The sequence below is a fragment of the Strix uralensis genome, chromosome 3 (genome assembly GCF_047716275.1).
Source record: "Strix uralensis isolate ZFMK-TIS-50842 chromosome 3, bStrUra1, whole genome shotgun sequence".
In the NCBI taxonomy this organism is placed as follows: Eukaryota; Metazoa; Chordata; class Aves; order Strigiformes; family Strigidae; genus Strix; species Strix uralensis.
Window position 1 is genome coordinate 55963678 of NC_133974.1, and position 17362 is coordinate 55981039.

At 49.7% G+C, this 17362-nt stretch overlaps 1 protein-coding gene across 2 annotated transcripts; it reads left to right on the plus strand.

Annotated features, from left to right (window-relative positions):
- Positions 1 to 1692: 1692 nt before the first annotated feature.
- Positions 1693 to 8762, plus strand: VGLL2 (vestigial like family member 2). 2 transcript variants are annotated; one of them, XM_074862352.1, is made up of 4 exons: positions 1693 to 1792; positions 4022 to 4313; positions 6089 to 6604; positions 7764 to 8762. In XM_074862352.1, exons 1-4 carry the CDS (start codon positions 1712 to 1714, stop codon positions 7802 to 7804), a joined length of 930 nt encoding a protein of 309 aa, XP_074718453.1. In that variant the 5' UTR covers positions 1693 to 1711; the 3' UTR covers positions 7805 to 8762. The 2 variants fall into 2 exon arrangements, with proteins under 2 accessions (XP_074718453.1, XP_074718455.1); XM_074862354.1 differs by lacking the exon at positions 6089 to 6604.
- The last annotated feature ends 8600 nt before the right edge of the window (positions 8763 to 17362 follow it).

The window sequence follows — 17362 nt, forward strand, 5'->3', positions numbered from 1 at the left end:
CCCCGTAACGTGGCTATTTGCTTGCTACTCAGGAGAAATAAAATGAGAGAGTATGAGACACGTTTCTTTTTTTAAGGCCTAATACCCACAGTTCTTCTCCTCGTTTGCTTCTTGACCACCGGCACAAAATTTGCTCTGATGGGGAGTGGTGCTGGGCCTGAACCCCACAGCCACAGCATTCCAGGCTGCATTGCAGTATGAAAAACAAATTTGCCAAACTAGAAGAGAGAGAAAAGAATGGTTTAAATATGAATTTTAAACCTTGTGCCTGGTACAGAAAATTGAAACTTATGCTCATTAGGCACTGAAATATGATTTTGGGGAAACATAGGCATTCAGAACTATTCCTAGAATTCGAAATAGAAAAATTATGTTTTGGGGAAAACAAAACAAATATTAATTCTTATTTATAAGGATTTTCTGCTAAAATTCAAGTAAAGATTTCCAGGTCTTCAGAGTTCAAAGTGCTCATTCTTTTTAGATTTTTTTCCCCATAGTTTTGTAAATAATCATCACTTGAAAACCAAGTAATGTTTTTTCTCTCATATTTTCTGTAATTTTTGGCTTCATTGCAAATGCTTAAAACATAACTTAAAACGGGTCTCTTTTCACAGTAGTTGTGACCCATACCATGAAGCTGAATATTGCAAAGGGTTGATGTGGAAATGAGAACTTACATCTCTCTGTTAGAAACTAATCTCCCTCCTATACATCGCCGTCAAAATTAGCGGTTAAGACACATCCACCCTTTTACGCCTGTGTGTGTCGTACTCAGCAGAAAGCTAGGGAGTAAGTCCAGTTTACTTCCACGATAATTTGTTCTTTTCACGTGCCTTTGCCCTCGACGTTGTTTTAGTTTCTATTAAATGCAAAAGCATCGCCACTTCTGGCATCTGTAATGATTCAAAATTTCTGGGGAGATTCTTCCTCGGGAACAACCGATTTTTCCTCCTTTCCTTCATCGGACCTTTCAGTTCCCGTAACTTTGGTGGCGGCATTTGCAGGCGGACGCGATCCGTGGGGTTTGGGGGGGTTATCCAGACCCCTGCCTTTCTTTCCCGGAGCCCCACTCGGCCCCCGTCGGCAGCGGGACCGGCCGAGGCGGGGGGCGGTGGGGGCGTCTGACCGGGGCGGGGTGCGCGGAGGGACCCGGCACCGGCGGCGGGGCAGCGCCTCCGGGGCACCGTAAGCACATGACATAAAATAAATGAAAATAAATGAAACGCAGGCAGAGAGGAGCTGCCTCCCACCCCCCCCGCCGCCGCTCGCCCCCCCACCCCCCCCCCGAACCCCGCGGCTGCCGGCGGGTCCCCGCGCTGCCGGGCCGGGTGCCGGGTGCTGGGTGCGGAGCTCCCCCCGCGCCTCCCGCCCCGCTGCTCGCGGGCAGCCCCGGCTGCAGAAGGGGGCTCTCCCCAGCCCCTCCACCCTTGCTCCCGCCAGCCCCGCGGCTGAAACTCCCGCGGCGGCCGCGGAGCCCCTCCGGCCCCGGCGCGTTTGCTGGAGGGAGCCGCGCTATAGGGAGGGGGGGAGGCAGGGAAGGAGGGCACTGAGGGGGTGTCATCTCAGCCCAGCGCGGTCTCATCCCCCCTCACTCCTCCCACCAATGAGTGGTGCCTCTTAACCCCCGGGAACCTCCCTCCCGCGAAGCACAGCTCCACTTCGCGGAACACGAGTTGATGAGGAAAAAAATAATTCTCGGCCGCGGCCAGCCATGAGCTGTTTGGATGTTATGTACCAAGTCTACGGTCCTCCCCAGCCCTACTTCGCCGCAGCCTACAGCCCCTATCACCAGGTACGTGCGGGGGGCAGCGGGGAAGAGGCAGGGGGTGGGAGGGGTGTCGTCCGGAGGATGGCCGTCTGGGGCCTTACCAAAAGGAAAAAGGGAAAAGGAGAAGGGGAGGGGAAAGGGGGGGGTGGGGGGGAGATCCGGGAGCCTGCGATGGTGAGCGGAGCAGAACCGCATCCCACCCTGGCGCGGGGCTCGGCAGGGTACGTACCCCGGCGGCGACCGGCGGGCTGCGGGGTGCCTTGGGGGCGAGAGCGCGGTTTTAACCTTGCGATGGCTTTTTAGAGATTTTTTTTTTTTATTTCCACCCCCCATACACACCTTTGGCGGGACGGGCTCCATCCGAGCGCCCGCGGTTCGCCGGGGGCCCGCCGGGAGCGGCGAGGACGGGCTGCCCGGGGCATCGCTTTGCCCGCTCCTGTGCGCCGGCATCCCGGGAGCCGCTTCGGGCAGGTATTTTAGCAGCCGCCTTGGAGGGGGGTGCCCCGGGGTTACCCTCTGGGAGGGGGGGAGGCGAGGGTGCCGGGAGGCTGCGGGGTTTCCCCGGTTTGGCGCAGGGGGAGGAAGCCCCCCGGCCCCGAGGAGGGGGCAAGGCTGGGGTGCGGCATGGCCGCGGGGATGCTCCCCGCTCCCGGGGTCCGCTCGGCGGCGGGACCCCGGCCCGTCCCCTGGTCCCACCGGGCCCCCGGCGGCGGCGGTCGCCTGTGGGACCCGCGGGTGCGTCGTGGCCGGGAGCCACGTCTCGCCGCCGCGCTGCCTGCAGCTCCGCCCGGGCTGTCGCGGGCATCGATTAATCCCTGGATTTCGATAAAAGGCTCCCGCCGGCCGCGGGGACGTCTGGCGGCACGCACAGACGCGCACTGTCCCGCGTGGGTCAGAGCTCGTTTCCCCGGGCTGCACCTACAGCACACCACTTTCACCCTCTGGGTTCCTCTTTTTTTTTTTTTCTTCTTTTTTTTCGCTCCCCCTTGTTCCTCCCAGAAATGAATTCCTTCCTCCTCCAACAAAACGAAGAAGGGGATGGATAGAGACCGCAGCACCCGGGGACCGGGGCGGGCGGCAGCCCCCGCCACGCAGGGCCGGTGCCGGGGCGAGTGGCCCCGCTCCGCGCACTCCCCGCGGCTCCGCGCAGCCCCCGGCGGGGTGGCCTGTGTGACACCTCCAGCGCCTGGCAGCGGGGCCAGAATACCTGTTACAAATAGCAGATGATGTCTTCCCCCACCTTGCCTTATCCCCCCCCCCCAACCCCCGCCTCCTCACCCCCCACCCCATCCCCCCGCACACGGCTCTGTGACATTATTTAGGGGGATGATCATTACCTCAATGGCCGAGCCGGGAGCCAAGTGGAAAGGCGGCCGTCATGAAGGAGTGACATTATTAAATATCTCGCGTGTCTTGGCCTAAGGCTCTGCCCCGTCCCCTCGGTGCTTCCCCCGCCGACCGCCCCACGGCTCTGCCCGCAGCGGCCAAGCCCGGGCTCCGCGTCCCCTCGCTTATTTCTAAGAAACTCCCAGCAGCTGCGGACACGCTAACGCGGATAAAGGGAAGATGGGAAACATCCAGCAAACTTCTCAACGCCCGCTGTTTTCCCACCCAGCGGAATCCAGTAAAAACAGAACAATCTTGTAGGAAATACCTGAAGGTTCTTGCTGGCCAGGGAAACGCTCTTTTTGCCCTGAAATGCGTTTGAGGCTGCCAGCTTTTTTTTTTTTTTTCTCTTTTTCTTTTTTCCCTTCCTCCTCCTCGCCGCTGTGGGTTACGGGACACTCTTTGGGGCAGATTTTGCGAGCCGGGGACCGAGCGGCGCCCGCTTTGCCCCCGCTGCCGGCGCTGCGCCCCCCCGTCTCGCCCCCCCCCCCCCCCCCCCCTCCCTCCGCATTTCAGCCCCTTGGCGGCTGCCTTCCCCCGCCAAGACCCGGCCTGCAAAGTGCCTTCGTGTGCGGGACTTCGGCGGCCGGCTTGCTCCATCCCGGCCGGCATCTCTGAGTTTCAGGGGGCCCCCAGCCCTATTTGCAGCCCCTCCGCTGCCTCTCCGGGGTGGGGCAGAAATGCAGGTGAGGGGTGGGGGGTGCTGCTGGGGGGCGGCGGGCAGCCGAGGACCAGACTCGTGCATCCTCTCGGAAAGGCCGCGGGAGCAGGCCCGGCGCTGCATCCCGGCTGGCACGGGGAGGGCCAGCGCTCCTTGCTGCGCTGCGTGACCCGCTCTATTTTCTTTTATTTCTTTTTTCCCTCCAGAAACTCGCCTTTTACTCCAAAATGCAAGAAGCCCCGGAGAGCGGCAGCAGCCCCAGCGCCAGCAGCTCCTTCTCCAGCCACCCCGCGGCCAGCATCAAGGAGGAGGACTGCAGCCCCGAGAAGGAGCGGCCCCCCGAGGCCGAGTACATCAACTCCCGCTGCGTCCTCTTCACCTACTTCCAGGGGGACATCAGCGCCGTGGTGGACGAGCACTTCAGCCGGGCCCTCAGCCAGCCCAGCAGCTTCTCCCTCGGCAGTGCCAAGGCGGCGCGGAGCGCCAGCTCCTGGCGGGGTGAGCGCGCAGCGCTGCGCGGGGGAGCGCGGCGGGGGCGCGCAGGGCGGCGGATCCCTCCCCCGCCCCGGGGCACCCTCCTCCCCTCCGCCGGCCGCGGGTCCCCGGCGGGCAACCCCTGAGAGCCGGCAGCCCCGGGCCGGGAGCCGCCAGCAGGATGACCCTTTTAAGGGGGTAAAAGGCAAAAAATAAAACCCTTCCGTTAACGCCGGGCTGCGGGGATCCCGGGGGAAGCAGCCTGGGAGGCGGCCCGGGGAGCTGAATCGCCTTTACACTGCAGGATATTTAGCTGGTGGGGGCTGCAACCAAAAAGGTGGCAGAGGAACCCCCTCACTGTGGCTGTGGCAAGCACCTCCCTTGCTGACCCCACCGGGGCAGCTTTAAGTTTGGCGCAGTCATCATCGATGATGGGGACAGAGCAAAAACCAAGTGTGGGAACCGTCTCACCAGCTTCCCACCACTAAAAAACAGATAGTGTGTGTCCCTGTGTCTTGCCCTACATGTACCACCACCCTGGTTGCTGCTGGAGCAGAGACAAGGACCCTAATTTTCTGAAAATGAGGGCTTTCAGGCCTGCCCACGGCAGTGGCCCTGCACCGGGAAGGCCAAGGCACAGCTGATGCGCAGCTCTCCATAGCCATGCCCGATTCACTCCGGACGAGCCCTTGGGGGTACCTAGGGCAGAGGGGAATCACCTTCCCCACCCTCTGCCCACCAGGGAGTTAGGGCAGGCACTTCTTTTGGGGCAGTTTTGGGGACCCTCCTTCACAGAGCCGCCCGCCCAGCTGAGAGCCAGTTTCCCAGCCCCCCCATGAATTGCTGTCGGCAGTTTCTAAGAATGAAATAGTAGTTTAAATATTTCACGGGTGAAAGATATTCAGCGCTGGAATTGATGGCAGGAGAGGAGAGTTCTCTGCTTGTCATGAACCACTTCCCTTCCTCCTGAGTAATGCCAGGGTGCAGAGCTGACGTACATCCCTGGCAAATGCGTATCAGGAGCACATTTTTATTTGTCTCGGGAACACTGTGCATTCCCAATTAATAATGTGTAATGTCTATCTGTGCTATTAATAATAACTAGTCCACCTTGCATGTTGCTCACCAGGCAAAGACAATGTAGGGTCCTTGTCCTGTGCCCTGCCAGCCTCCAAAGATCTGCAGAGCACTTCCCAAATATGTTAGCAATATACCCAAGAAACAGGCGTTAAGTCCTCTGTAATAAATGGGGAATTGCCCTCAGATGTTTAGAAAATTCAGGCTGGTCCATAGTCACATCTCGTGCTGTTCCTACCCATTTGAAACCGCACTGAGGCAGCAGCCGCTTTCCTGACAGGGTCGTGCATCCTCCGAGGTGTTGGGTGTAAGTGCTTAAACTGGGAGATTACCACAAAAGCAAACAAGAAAAATCCAACCCTGGAAATCACTGTGGTGCATAATAGCTCTGACTCCTCAGTTACCACTACTGAGGAAAAGAGATTTTTCCCACACCTTAGACAACAGCCTTTTCCCTAAATATGTACTAAAAGAAACCTGGAACAAATAGTTTCAGCATCATGGGTAAGCCCTGGGCTAGGGCTGTTGGATGTTTAGCTGGAAACACATCTGTACTTGTTGGGAGAAATTTCTTGTGTTTGGCAGTTGTTCGGGCGATAAAGGGAATTGCAGGGATGGTCTGGGGGGATCTGGGGAGGGGCAGAGCCATAGGGAAAGGAGATCAGGGCTCGCTGGGTGTGCTCACTGCTGCCTTTCCTTTCTCTCCCACTCCCTTCACCCAGATGGCTCCTTCCCGATGAGCCAGCGCAGCTTCCCACCGTCCTTCTGGAACAGCACATACCAACCTTCCTCGGTCCCAGCTACCCTGAGCAGCCCCCTGGCAGCTGCCGCCCACAGCGAGCTGCCCTTCGCCGCCGCCGCTGCCGACCCCTACGCGCCGGCCTCTCTGCATGGCCACCTGCACCAGGGTGGTCCCGAGCCCTGGCACCATGCCCACCACCACCACCACCACCACCACCACCCCTACATCGGGACACAGAGCACTGCCTACGCCCGTCCCGCCGCCATGCACGAGGTCTACGGGCCCCACTTCGACCCCCGCTACGGCTCGCTCCTGGTGCCCACCGCCTCTGTCCGCCCCCACCGCCTCACCCCCGCCTCCGTGCCCACACCGGTCAGCCCCCCCTGCGAACTGGGCAAGAGTGAGGCGGGCACTGCCGCGGCCTGGACGGCGCCGGGACCCTTCCCCAATGCGGCGGGGGACATGGCACAGAGCCTCGGCCTCAATGTGGATGCAGGTAAAGAGTTGCCTTTGGTCCTTCCAGATCCCCTGGCTCAGCTGCACCCCTGACTCCCTCACACTATCACACTATCCATAGTAGTAGGGAAGAACCCCTACGGTGGGGCTGCTGGGGTGCTGCTGTGGGGGAACAAACTGGGGATGGAAGGTCCATGAGAGACACCTGAGCTCTGCCCTGGGTACCCTTCTTGGGGCTCTCAGGCCAGGCTAGTGAGGAAAGGAAGAGGGAGAATGGGACAGGGCAACATAGCACACACATACACCCCTCCTGGCAACATCCTTTGAATTTCTGGCACCCGCAAACATGCCCTGAGGGTACAGGTTGCTTTGAGGTACTCTTGTCCTGGCCCTGCTGCTCTTGCCTTGAGCAGCCAGAGCTGGGAGCAGGACAGAGCTGCCCCAAAGGTGACTGCCTGTCTCCCTCCACAGGCTGCCCTGAGGGCAGGAGTGTGGGCAGCCACAGCAGAGAAGGTCATTTCTCGACCCCACACACATTCATGAACTACCTCTTCTCCTTATTTATTTTTATCTCTCAGTTTTTGAGAGGAAACACAATTGCATTTGCTGAGCAAAAAAGGATAATGGTTTTCCTCTGGTAGTGCTACCCTATGCCTGATGGGGTGCCTGGAGGTAAGGCTGTGTGGCCGTAGTAGTGACAAAAAGGTGACACAGGCATAGCCAGCAGTGGTGGTTCCTGAGTCAGTGGCTGTGGGGGCAAGGAAATCCTGATCTGGTGACAGTTCTCTGTGCTGAAATTGGGTTATTGCAGCCACAAAGTCTCCTTATGGTGGCCTCACTTTAGGCAGGAGGGATGTGTGTCTCTCTCCAGTCTAGCTTGGGCTCTTCTTGCTTCACAGTCTCCTGGGGCTCCGGGGAGCCCATGCTTTAGACTGATTCTCTGATCTCAGCTGGCAGATATGCAGTTTGTCTTTCTCTGTCCTTAAACACCTGTACCTATTTTTCTTCTTTCCTTTTTTTCTTCTCTCCGTTTTCAGGTTTGCAGCCTCAGGATAAAAGCAAGGATCTATACTGGTTTTAGAGCTGTCCTTCACTCTTCTTCCCCTGGCTCTCCCCTGTAGATCTCTGCCTGTTAGACAAGGTGGCATTCAGAGCTGAAATCGGGTCAGTTTGTAACAGCTTCTGATCTTGGTTTGCAGCTCGCCGTTACTCCTTCTGTGGCGGATCCCTTCTGAGCTGATGTGCTGACTCAAAGACTCTCAGATCCCCCCTTGCTCTTTTCCAAGCCCACAATGGCCCTGCAGCTTGGGGAAAGACAACAGGACTTAAAAGGACCTGGCATTGCAAGGACGGTACTTTAGACTTATTTCGGAGAGGAAAATCCTTCCATTGCAAGAGGAGAGCCAAAGACGTTGAACTTCTATTTAAGCAGACCCCACACCCAGAACTGCAGTCAGACTACTCTAAAAGAGTCAAATGACGTCATGGATGGTGATGCAAAACCACTGGCCTTCGTACAGGGGGCAGAGGAAATCGTGGGGGTTTTTTTTAGTGGTGTGAATATTTTTTTATGACAGTGAAAATTATTTCTCGAATGCAAACATGGGAAAGCTACTTAGCAGTTTTGAACTGGATTTTTACTTTATAGAAAAGTAAAAGGAGAAGAAACTGGAACTCATGAACATTTTTGGACTATTAAGGAACTGGTCAGATTTTTCAGCTTTGTGGTTGTGAGTGGCAAGTGTGTGGCTGGGGCCACCTGCCCTGGGCTTGCAGAGATGCAGCTGTTCCACGCACAACTGCTCAAACCCCAGAAAGACGAAAACCAAGGTGGCACTTCTCAGAATTTGGCACAACATTTGTATTGGATATATGACGGTTGTTTGGTTGTGTGTTTTTTTTTTTTTTTTTTTTCTACAAGATACATTTTCTGGTGAAAGTAAAACCCTCTTAAAGCAGGGGGAGGAAGGAAACCCGTGAAGAACAGCGTGCCCTCAACCCAACAGCCTCTAAGGGGAACACCAGGAGGAAAGGCACATGATGGACAATAGGTCTGAGTTGCCTCTAACATTTCTCTTTGTCTACTTGTTGCTGTCATTTTGTCACTTTAATAGTTTTTTCATTTGTTTGTTTTTTTGAAATGGGGAATAAGATATCTATTTAACAGTAGGAAAGCTGCATTAAAGGTATCTCCTTCTTTCACCCTGTGTGCTTTTATGAAGAATTAAAGCTAAATAAGAGAAATGAGGCAAACTGGAGACTTCAGGATGAAATAAGAAAAATACCCGTCATGTGGATTAAGTGAGTTATTTTATTACTTTGCAGTAAAGATAAATAGAAATCCTAGCAGTTGAAAATATTTTCTTAGTGAGTAAAAACTACGGTGATAAATACAAAAGTTAAGAAAATGCAAGATTGTTGCAGTGAATTTTAGTGTATGGTGTCTGTAAGATGGGTTAAAGTAAGGGTGCTGCTCCATAATAACAGATGGTTCTTCATGAAGCTAATAGAAGAGGGAACTGTAGCATTTAGCATTGCTATTGCACTGTTAGTACAATACTAAAATGCTATTACAGGGTGATGAATAATTAATGAAACAGTGCAGAAATGGCAATTTCCCCCTAGAATTAAAGCTAACTTTTTTACAGGCAAAACATCGGATCCCAACACAACCGTGGCTTTTTTTTTTTTCTGTTTTTTCTTAATGTAATGTCTTCAAAGCCTAACAAAGTTTAATGCATGTAAGAATAGAGTCCTAACATTACCCCTTTCATACTAGGAGAAGCAGCAGAAAATGGACTTCTGTTCTGTGGTGAGAGTTTTTACCTTCTGACACTCTCACATAATCTGGCATAATGTTCACCATGTGTCAGAAATGGAGTTATGAATAACCCAAACTCACTTCTCCTAGGTTTCAGCTCAGCAATAACTCCATTTCTGGGAAAGAATAGGAATCCTAATAGTAAGAGTATGATAAAGCAGTGTGAGTAAATACTGTGAGAAGCTGGCAAGGAGCAATGTGTGCAGAGCATCCCCGGCCAGAGCTCGGCAAATGGCAGGAGGTGACTTGCCGTGATTCCTTCAGCCAGACGTACCCTGGAGCATTTTGCCCTCAGCCTCCAATTAGCCAGAGCCCAGGCAAGCTGTAAAGGGCAAGGGAAGGGGTCCAGAATTTATATTACTGGTTAAACCAAAAATGTTCTGAGGTGTCTATCAAGAAAGAAGGCAGCAGCACTTTGCAGGGGAAAAGTAACTAAAAATGGCATTTAACTTTATTGCTGCAGAGGCTTGGAGATAACAGGATCATTCTGTGAGCATTTGCCTGTGGGTTTTCTTAGGCTGTTTTTAAAGTTTCTTTTTTTTTAAAAAAAGATTAATCCGGCTCTATCATTGGTTGTGCTTCACTACAATTGTTTCTTTTTTCTTTCTTTTTTCCCCATTGCCTCTGCAATCCATAATGAGAAGGGCTGGGCAATACAGCCCAAATATGTTTGGAAATATTCATGTAAGCACAAACCAGTGATTTACTTCATTGGCATTTACAATTCATTTTGACTGTGAAAGTTTTCAAGCACAAGAATTTATGCAATGAATACATGAATATTGGTTTCGATATTTGTCCTCTAGGTACTCTTTTTTATTGTTGTATTGTGAAAGCATCCAACCACCAAAGTCAAGATTGTTGTTTAAGGTGTTAAGTGTGCAAACAACTTTTAAAAAATGCTCCTACTCCAGATGGACTGCAGTCTGAAAGCACGCCTGCCCTATTTTGGCTAATCCTTGCAGAGTTTTGCTCACTCTATTCTGACTCCAGCAGGACTGCTCACAGCACCTACCTTTAAGGCTTGGGCATGAGTCTTTGCAGGACTGGAGCCACAGCTCCTAATGCAGTAAGTGCAAATAACCTTGCTGCCATTTCTCAAGTCTGTTTTATTCCTCTTTGCATCGTAGGGTATTTCTTGCTTAATCATGAATGCTTGCAGGAAATCTGGAAATACAAAAGAAACCCTTCTTATATGTTCCATATGCCTTACCTGTCACCTGTTTGTCACACACCGAAAGAGTAGGGCTGTGAGTTGCTGCTCCTGCAGCCTGAAGAGCAGATCCTCCTGCCGCCCCTTTCCGAGTGTCACGCAGAGGTTAGCACTGCCCTGTGCTCTCTAGCTACCCACCTGACAAACAGACTAGCCCGTCTGGGACAGATGAACAAACACAGCTCCCAACCCGTTCGTGCAGAGTGTAGGGAAGGAGGCAGAGGGACGATCTGCTTGCAGAGCACGGCAGTAGTGGGCATAGCGAGAGTATCCACTGCTGCCGAGCCAGAGCAGTTTGTAGGAGTTCGCAAAGTGAGCCCTGGGCTTACTCACTGCAGACATTTATTTCCCGTTCTGAAAGGAACTGAAAATAAGCAAAGCCTGAAGGAATACTGTTTTAATGAACTCTGAGGTTAACGGTGATCTGTCAAGGGAAGGGTGCACATGGGATGGGACATAATATTTGTGGTCACAGTCTCCACTTCATTTTAGTGAGGGTTTTTCTTGCAGTTGCAAGAATGCAGCACAGAGCTCTTAGACACATATATATGTGCCCCTGCACTTACAGTCTAATGTTGGAGAGCTTTAGGGTGACATTGCTTACTTCCCACCTCCTTTTCCAGTCGGTTTTTCATAGGAGCAGAGGAGGAGGAGGAGGGAAGGAGAGAGAGGGTGAAAGAGAGTCTGAGTAATCCCCTGTGCCTTCCCTGTGCCTCCCCTGGACTGTGTGCTGCCCGTCTCTGGGGAAATGTATCTGCCCTGTCTCCTCCTTGGGTCAGGAGGGACTGCAGTCCCTTCTCGCCTTCCCTTTGAAGTCCTATTTAGGTTCATGACAAGCTCTAGTGTGTGCTTAAAGGCTGGTCCCTTCCTGGAAGAGAGGAAAATGCTGCTGGTAGCTTTGGATGCACCAGGGTTATCTGACTGGCAGTTCTTGTGCATCTTTTTCTGGGCAAGGGTTGTAATTAACGTGCCCTTTTGATTACAGAAGGGTGAGCCAGATCCTCTGGGGGATTGTGGTGTCCTGGCTGGCTTCCCTGGCCTGCCACCCAGAGGAGCAGTTGCAGCAGGGGAAGAAGAGAGACTTGCGTTGTGATTATTTGGAGCAGTGGGGTATCAATTTTGTAGGCTAGGGAATTTTGCATGGGGAAATGCAAGTAGGGGTTCAGTAAAAGAAAAACAAAAATGGGAAAAAAAAAAGGAAAAGAAAAAAGAAAAAAGGAAAAGAAAAGAAAAAGAAAAAGAAAAAGAAAAAGAAAAAGAAAAAGAAAAAGAAAAAGAAAAAGAAAAAGAAAAAGAAAAAGAAAAAGAAAAAGAAAAAGAAAAAGAAAAAGAAAAAGAAAAAGAAAAAGAAAAAGAAAAAGAAAGAAAAAAGAGAAAAAAGTAAAAACCTTTACTTCAGTTAGCTGCCAAGCTTTGGGGGTACGGTCTTGGGAACTGTATTATTAATTTAGTTCCCAGCACAGTAAGGCTGTTCTCTAAACAGAGCTCAGGCTAGCAGGGGTCCCCCTGTTCATGTCCATCTCTAATCATACAGGAGTTACCTTTGCAGTGCACTTTCTACTGCCTTAGTCAGGCATAACCCATGAATAACATGCACCAAACTTGTGAGTGCAGACTGCAAGAGAGAGGCACCAGGGTGCCATGTCGGCCTCCTCCTGCCCCTGCCCTCTCTGCATCAGGTCCTGCAGGAGAAGGGGAAGAAGGTGCTGGAGGAGCCTGTGCAGGGTGCAGCGGTTCAGGATGCAGAGGTGCAGGGTGCAGGGGTGCACATCCCTGGGCCCCACTCTCATGCGTGAGCACTTCCCTTTGCCTGCAGCCCACAAAAACACATGTTGACAGAGGACTGGAGTGTTTCATTAGGGATGTGTCGGTTGCTTATTCACATTCATGCTAAAGGTAGGATAAACACCAAACAGGAGAGCTGTCACATTAGGAGATGTAATACCACGCTGGATGTTACTGAGGGTGCCTCATCTCCCCACTGCCCACCTGGCTTGGGTATGGCTGTAAGGAGCCCTCCTCATTCATCACACCCCCCCAACTTCTTCACATGTCCTCGACTTCTGATCCCAGCCCTGACTCTCCATCTCACCATCCCGCCTCTGTTCTCCTGCCTCACCCAGTCTCCTCCCTCCTACATTTACTACTCTGGCCCGATGTCGCAGCAATGAGGAGCAAAGGAACAACATTAGGAAGGACGCAAACTTTCCTATGAGTGCTGTTTGCATGGAGTTGAAGCATCAGTATTTCTATGATAAACAGAATTGCACAAACACACACCCTCTCTGGAAGAGCCAACACGTTGGCTTCATTCCTGCACCATACTCCTGTGGTAGGAACCAAGCCCTAATCCCCAATCCAGTTGAACAACTCTTTTTTTCCACAAGCTGAGTCCTAAAGAGCTGTGACAGCCCCAGTTGCACAGACACAAATGATTATTCTCTCTTGACAGACCTGCACAGCTCCCTCCTTGTATTTAACTGCTGTCCCAGTGAGCTGGATCAGGAAAGAGACACTTGATAGCTGCTGTTTCCGTGGTTGAAATATTTGTGAAGTTAGCGCATAATCTGAAAGCAGAAGCTAATAAATTATAGGGTGCTAATTGGGGCCGGAGTGGAGCCGTCAATCATATTATCCTAAACTCACAGAGACCCTCATAACCTAAAAAGGCAAGAGAGCCTCCAGGAACAGCTCCCAGTTGTCACTAGCCATGACCTCCACTTCAGTTAGAGCACAGAGAGTCAAGGCAGAGAGTTTATTCTGCTAAGAAAATGCAAATCCTGTGTTTAAGAGGGCACTTGTATTTGGTTTTGTTTACTCTCTTTGGGAGTGTATTTCCCAGGGCACTTTATTATTTTGCTTTGCCACTTAACTTGCCACTCTTGCAATTTAAAAAAACCCCATGTAAATCAGATAAGAATATGCACATTTTATATTTGCATAGTCTTTAGAGTAACAGTCACAAGTTTTTAGTCACAGTCCAACCTCTTTGCATATAGGCCTGTCTTCTAAAAGACATCTTCTTGCTCACATTTCTTTTTTTGCTTCTCATGCCCCAGAAACATATACACTACATTGAACTTGCAGGAGTCTATGATCTGAGCCAAAACATACCTGTGCAAACACAGTAGCAAAAGGGTACTTGCAGGTCTAGTCACTTTGTCACTACCTTTTCTTATATTGCTTCCATTAAGATTAAGTACTTTACTCATCATATAATATAAAATTGAATTAAAGAGTGCTGAAGAGGTTTTTAGTAACACTTTTCCCCAGAAATAAATTTCTATATGGAAATGGGGAGGCATTTCAGAAAGCATTCCCTGCAGAAAAGTTCTGAAAAAAATTGGGAGCAACCCAAAAGTGAGGAGTGGGAAAGCTTGATTTTGGTGGCAATACGACTACTGCGTGAAGGCCTGGCAACTGAATTGCAGTAAGTCCAAACTCTTTTCCTGGTGACACGTCACCCAGCCCTTAGGGACCACCTAAACTTAACTGCTGCAAGACGACATGATTAAGTGTACAAAGATTTTTAAATGTCTAATTTTCCCTCATTTTTGATACCTGTATTAATGAAGGGAACCAATAGTCCCTTCTCAGCTTGCTTTTGTGATATGTCAGTGTCTAACCTGGTGATGCTGACACTAAGTCCAAGAGTCATCTCTGAGTGGGGTAAGTAAGAGGATGTGTTTGACAACTGACTGTGGTTTATCATGGCCACTAACTTTGTTTTAGTAGACTCAGGTAGGGATAATTCTTCATGCTTTAAGCAGCAGACTCCAAAATTATGGAGTGATACCTCTGTTAAGATAACAAAGCCTATGTCAGCAGACAAACCAAGGAAAACACAAAGCTGGCAAGGTCTTACTTGAAGAACACAAGGCTGCACTGTATGAGTAGGTTTCCATCCCTGGGTATGTGGTGATGTCAGACTGAAGAAATATGAAGATGTGAGAGAAGATATTCTCATAAAAGGTTAATTCTGTGACTCCTAGAGTTCTGCCTTTCCTGTTTCTCCATAAGAGAAAGCTAAATACATTTGTGACTGGAAATTACTGAGAACAGGTCAACTGTCCTGGAAAGGTGTGAAAATTGGATACATGTAGAGAAATACACCAGGATATTAATCAGTGTCGTGAGATTTTGGTGATACAAAACAATGTTGATACTCCACAGTTTCCTATAGGATAGATGAAGAGGCAACTGTAGTTGCTTACTGTACTGCATAGGACAATACAGTGGCCTCGTCTCCAGTGAGCACTAAGTGACTTGAACAGCCAGGGAAAACAGGAGAGAAAAAAAAAGCAGGAAAATGAAGATCCAGCTATGTCAACAGCATTGCAAAAGGGATTGGTATCCAACAGAGAGTGCCTGTTTTACAGCTCCATTCTTACCGTAAAAGATAGAAGGCAGTGATGAACGTCCTCCAAATGGAAGACGTCATCTGAAGAAGTTAACACATTATAAAAAAGGTTATTTTATACGGCAGTATCAGTCATGTCACTGGCAATAATGACAATATTTTGGCACCATCACTTGGCTTTGATGCACTGGGTTTCTGGTTATTTATTAGAGTTAAAACATAATGTCAGTTAGAGGTGCCAAGTGTCATTATAAATAGACCCATGATCGTTTGAAAAATCCACCTGATATGCAAGCTCCTGCAACTCACTCCAATGTGTGTGTAAGAAAAACTTTCAAGAATCAGTTAAAAGAAATGAAGGTAAATTAGAACTTTTTAATCATTAACAGACCTGTCAGGGCTATTTTACAGACATTCTTTTCTGTAATGACTATTTTCACATCTGTTATAGCTGAATTAAGATCAGCTTTGTGTAGAAAGAGGTAAATTTGAATCTAGAAGAAAGCTTGCCTTCACAGTTATTATTAAAATGTATAGTCCTAAACTTGAATCACAGAGGATCAGTTTCACCCGGTTATGCTCAGTAAAGCCACACTTGAGGACTCAAAACATCATAGGCAGCATGCCGCAGATGTCAAAGAAAAAAAAAAAAAAAAAGAGAAAAACTGGAGACATTAGTCAAATCAAATATATGGTAAAACTTCCTCTGCTGAAAACAGCTGTCTGAAGCAGTGTCCCTGCTGTAAGATCCTTGTGCCTTCCGTACAAGTGGTGAGGGAACCAAATTTTGAGGGACCTTGTGAGCTGGAGGACATTACTAGTCTCTGTTATCTAGGGTACCAGGAAACCTGAGGAATAACAATTTTAGTCTCAGCCCTGGGCCCTGGGTCAAGCTTCTCAAATAAGCAAGGCTGTGGTGAACTCAGCTTTTGCCTTTCTTGGCCCCTTTCTTGTTTTTGCAGGTAAGAAAGACTAGTAGAAAATACTTGTGTTAGCAATGTAGCTGCACAACCTTTTGCCTTTCTGGTGGTCATTTTTAAGTTCCCCAAATCTTGGAATGATGCCATTGAATGACTGACAATAAAATCTCCCAGAGAAGGTGAGACCTAACTGTTAAATATAAAAAAGGCAAAGAAATCATCTTGACACCCCACGTTTTTCAGTCTTATGTGATACAAGGAAACATGTCTTTTGCCTTTCATATCTCAAAAAATTCTCTTTTCAAGTTGTGTAAGTTTTCCCTCCAGAGCTCTTGACAGCCATGTTCCCATAGCTTATGTCAAGCTGCTGAGCACTCCCTCTGTGGCACATGGGGATAAGAGTGATCCCAGTGAAGCCTGGCATATCTCTCAGCAGCAGCAAACTTTCCATAACTTTATCTTTGACCCAGTAAGGACTCAATATTTTTGTCATAAAACATTGGCTTTTCCTTTGTAGAATCTTTATCATAGTCCCAAATGGAAAGCGTGAGGTACACAGGTTTTGAGAAGATCTGGTTATCAGTATGTGCCAGCTCAAAAGCCCTTGCAAGCAACCCTGAAAAACAGAAATGCACTGACATTTGGGTGTTACCACCTGCTGTAGACCAAGGGGACTGAAGATAGCAGACCTAGAATTGATGCCACCAAAAATGCTTCCTTAGTAAATAAGTAACATCTACCCTGGCCCTTCACATTTACAAAACAATTTACAAACTTTAATTAATCACCACAGCATTTGTGTTATGTTGTAGTAAATACTTTTCATAGGTAGCAATAAATATTTTTCTATTCATATGGATGTCAGGTCTGCAGCTGAGAGATTAAATAAGCCAACTAAAGCCACATAGTATGTCCATGTCTGTCCAAGCACGGCTCAGAGTTCAGCCATTGCCATTTGAGAGCCCAGCACTAGTGGGTTGTGTGTGGTATCACATCCAGAAGCATGCTCACCGTCGTTGCTCAGTGATCTCGCCAAGTGTCTGTGCTGGCATCAAGGAACAAGAAAGAGCCTGAGAGTAACTGCTGTGACCCAGAGACCCAACCAGGGCATCCCCTGATCAGCGCTGGGGCGCACACATCTCCTTTTCTTGGGCAGGTTAGAGACTGTACTGGGTTGGAGTTTTTCTTCATAGCAGCTTGTCTTGTGCTATGTTTTATATTTGTGAGCAAAACAATACTGGTAACACACTAATGTTTTAGCTATTGCTGAAAAGTGCTTGCACAGGATCAAAGCCTTCTCTGCTTCTCACTTTGTCCCGCCACTGAATAGACCGGGAGTGCACAAGAGGTGGGGAGGGGACACAACCAGGCAGATGACTCAAACTAACCAAAGAGATATTCCATGCCATATAATGTCATGCTCAGCAATAAAATGGAGAGGACGAGGCTTGGGGATATTAGCCATCTTTTGCTCAGGAACTGAC

Coding starts and splice junctions, on each gene's coding strand:
- VGLL2 (XM_074862352.1), top strand. CDS start 1,712: ATGAGCTGTTTGGATGTTATGTACCAAGTCTACGGTCCTCCCCAGCCC. Junction 1,793..4,021: donor CCTACAGCCCCTATCACCAG/GTACGTGCGGGG, acceptor TTTTCCCTCCAG/AAACTCGCCTTTTACTCCAA. Junction 4,314..6,088: donor GAGCGCCAGCTCCTGGCGGG/GTGAGCGCGCAG, acceptor CCCTTCACCCAG/ATGGCTCCTTCCCGATGAGC.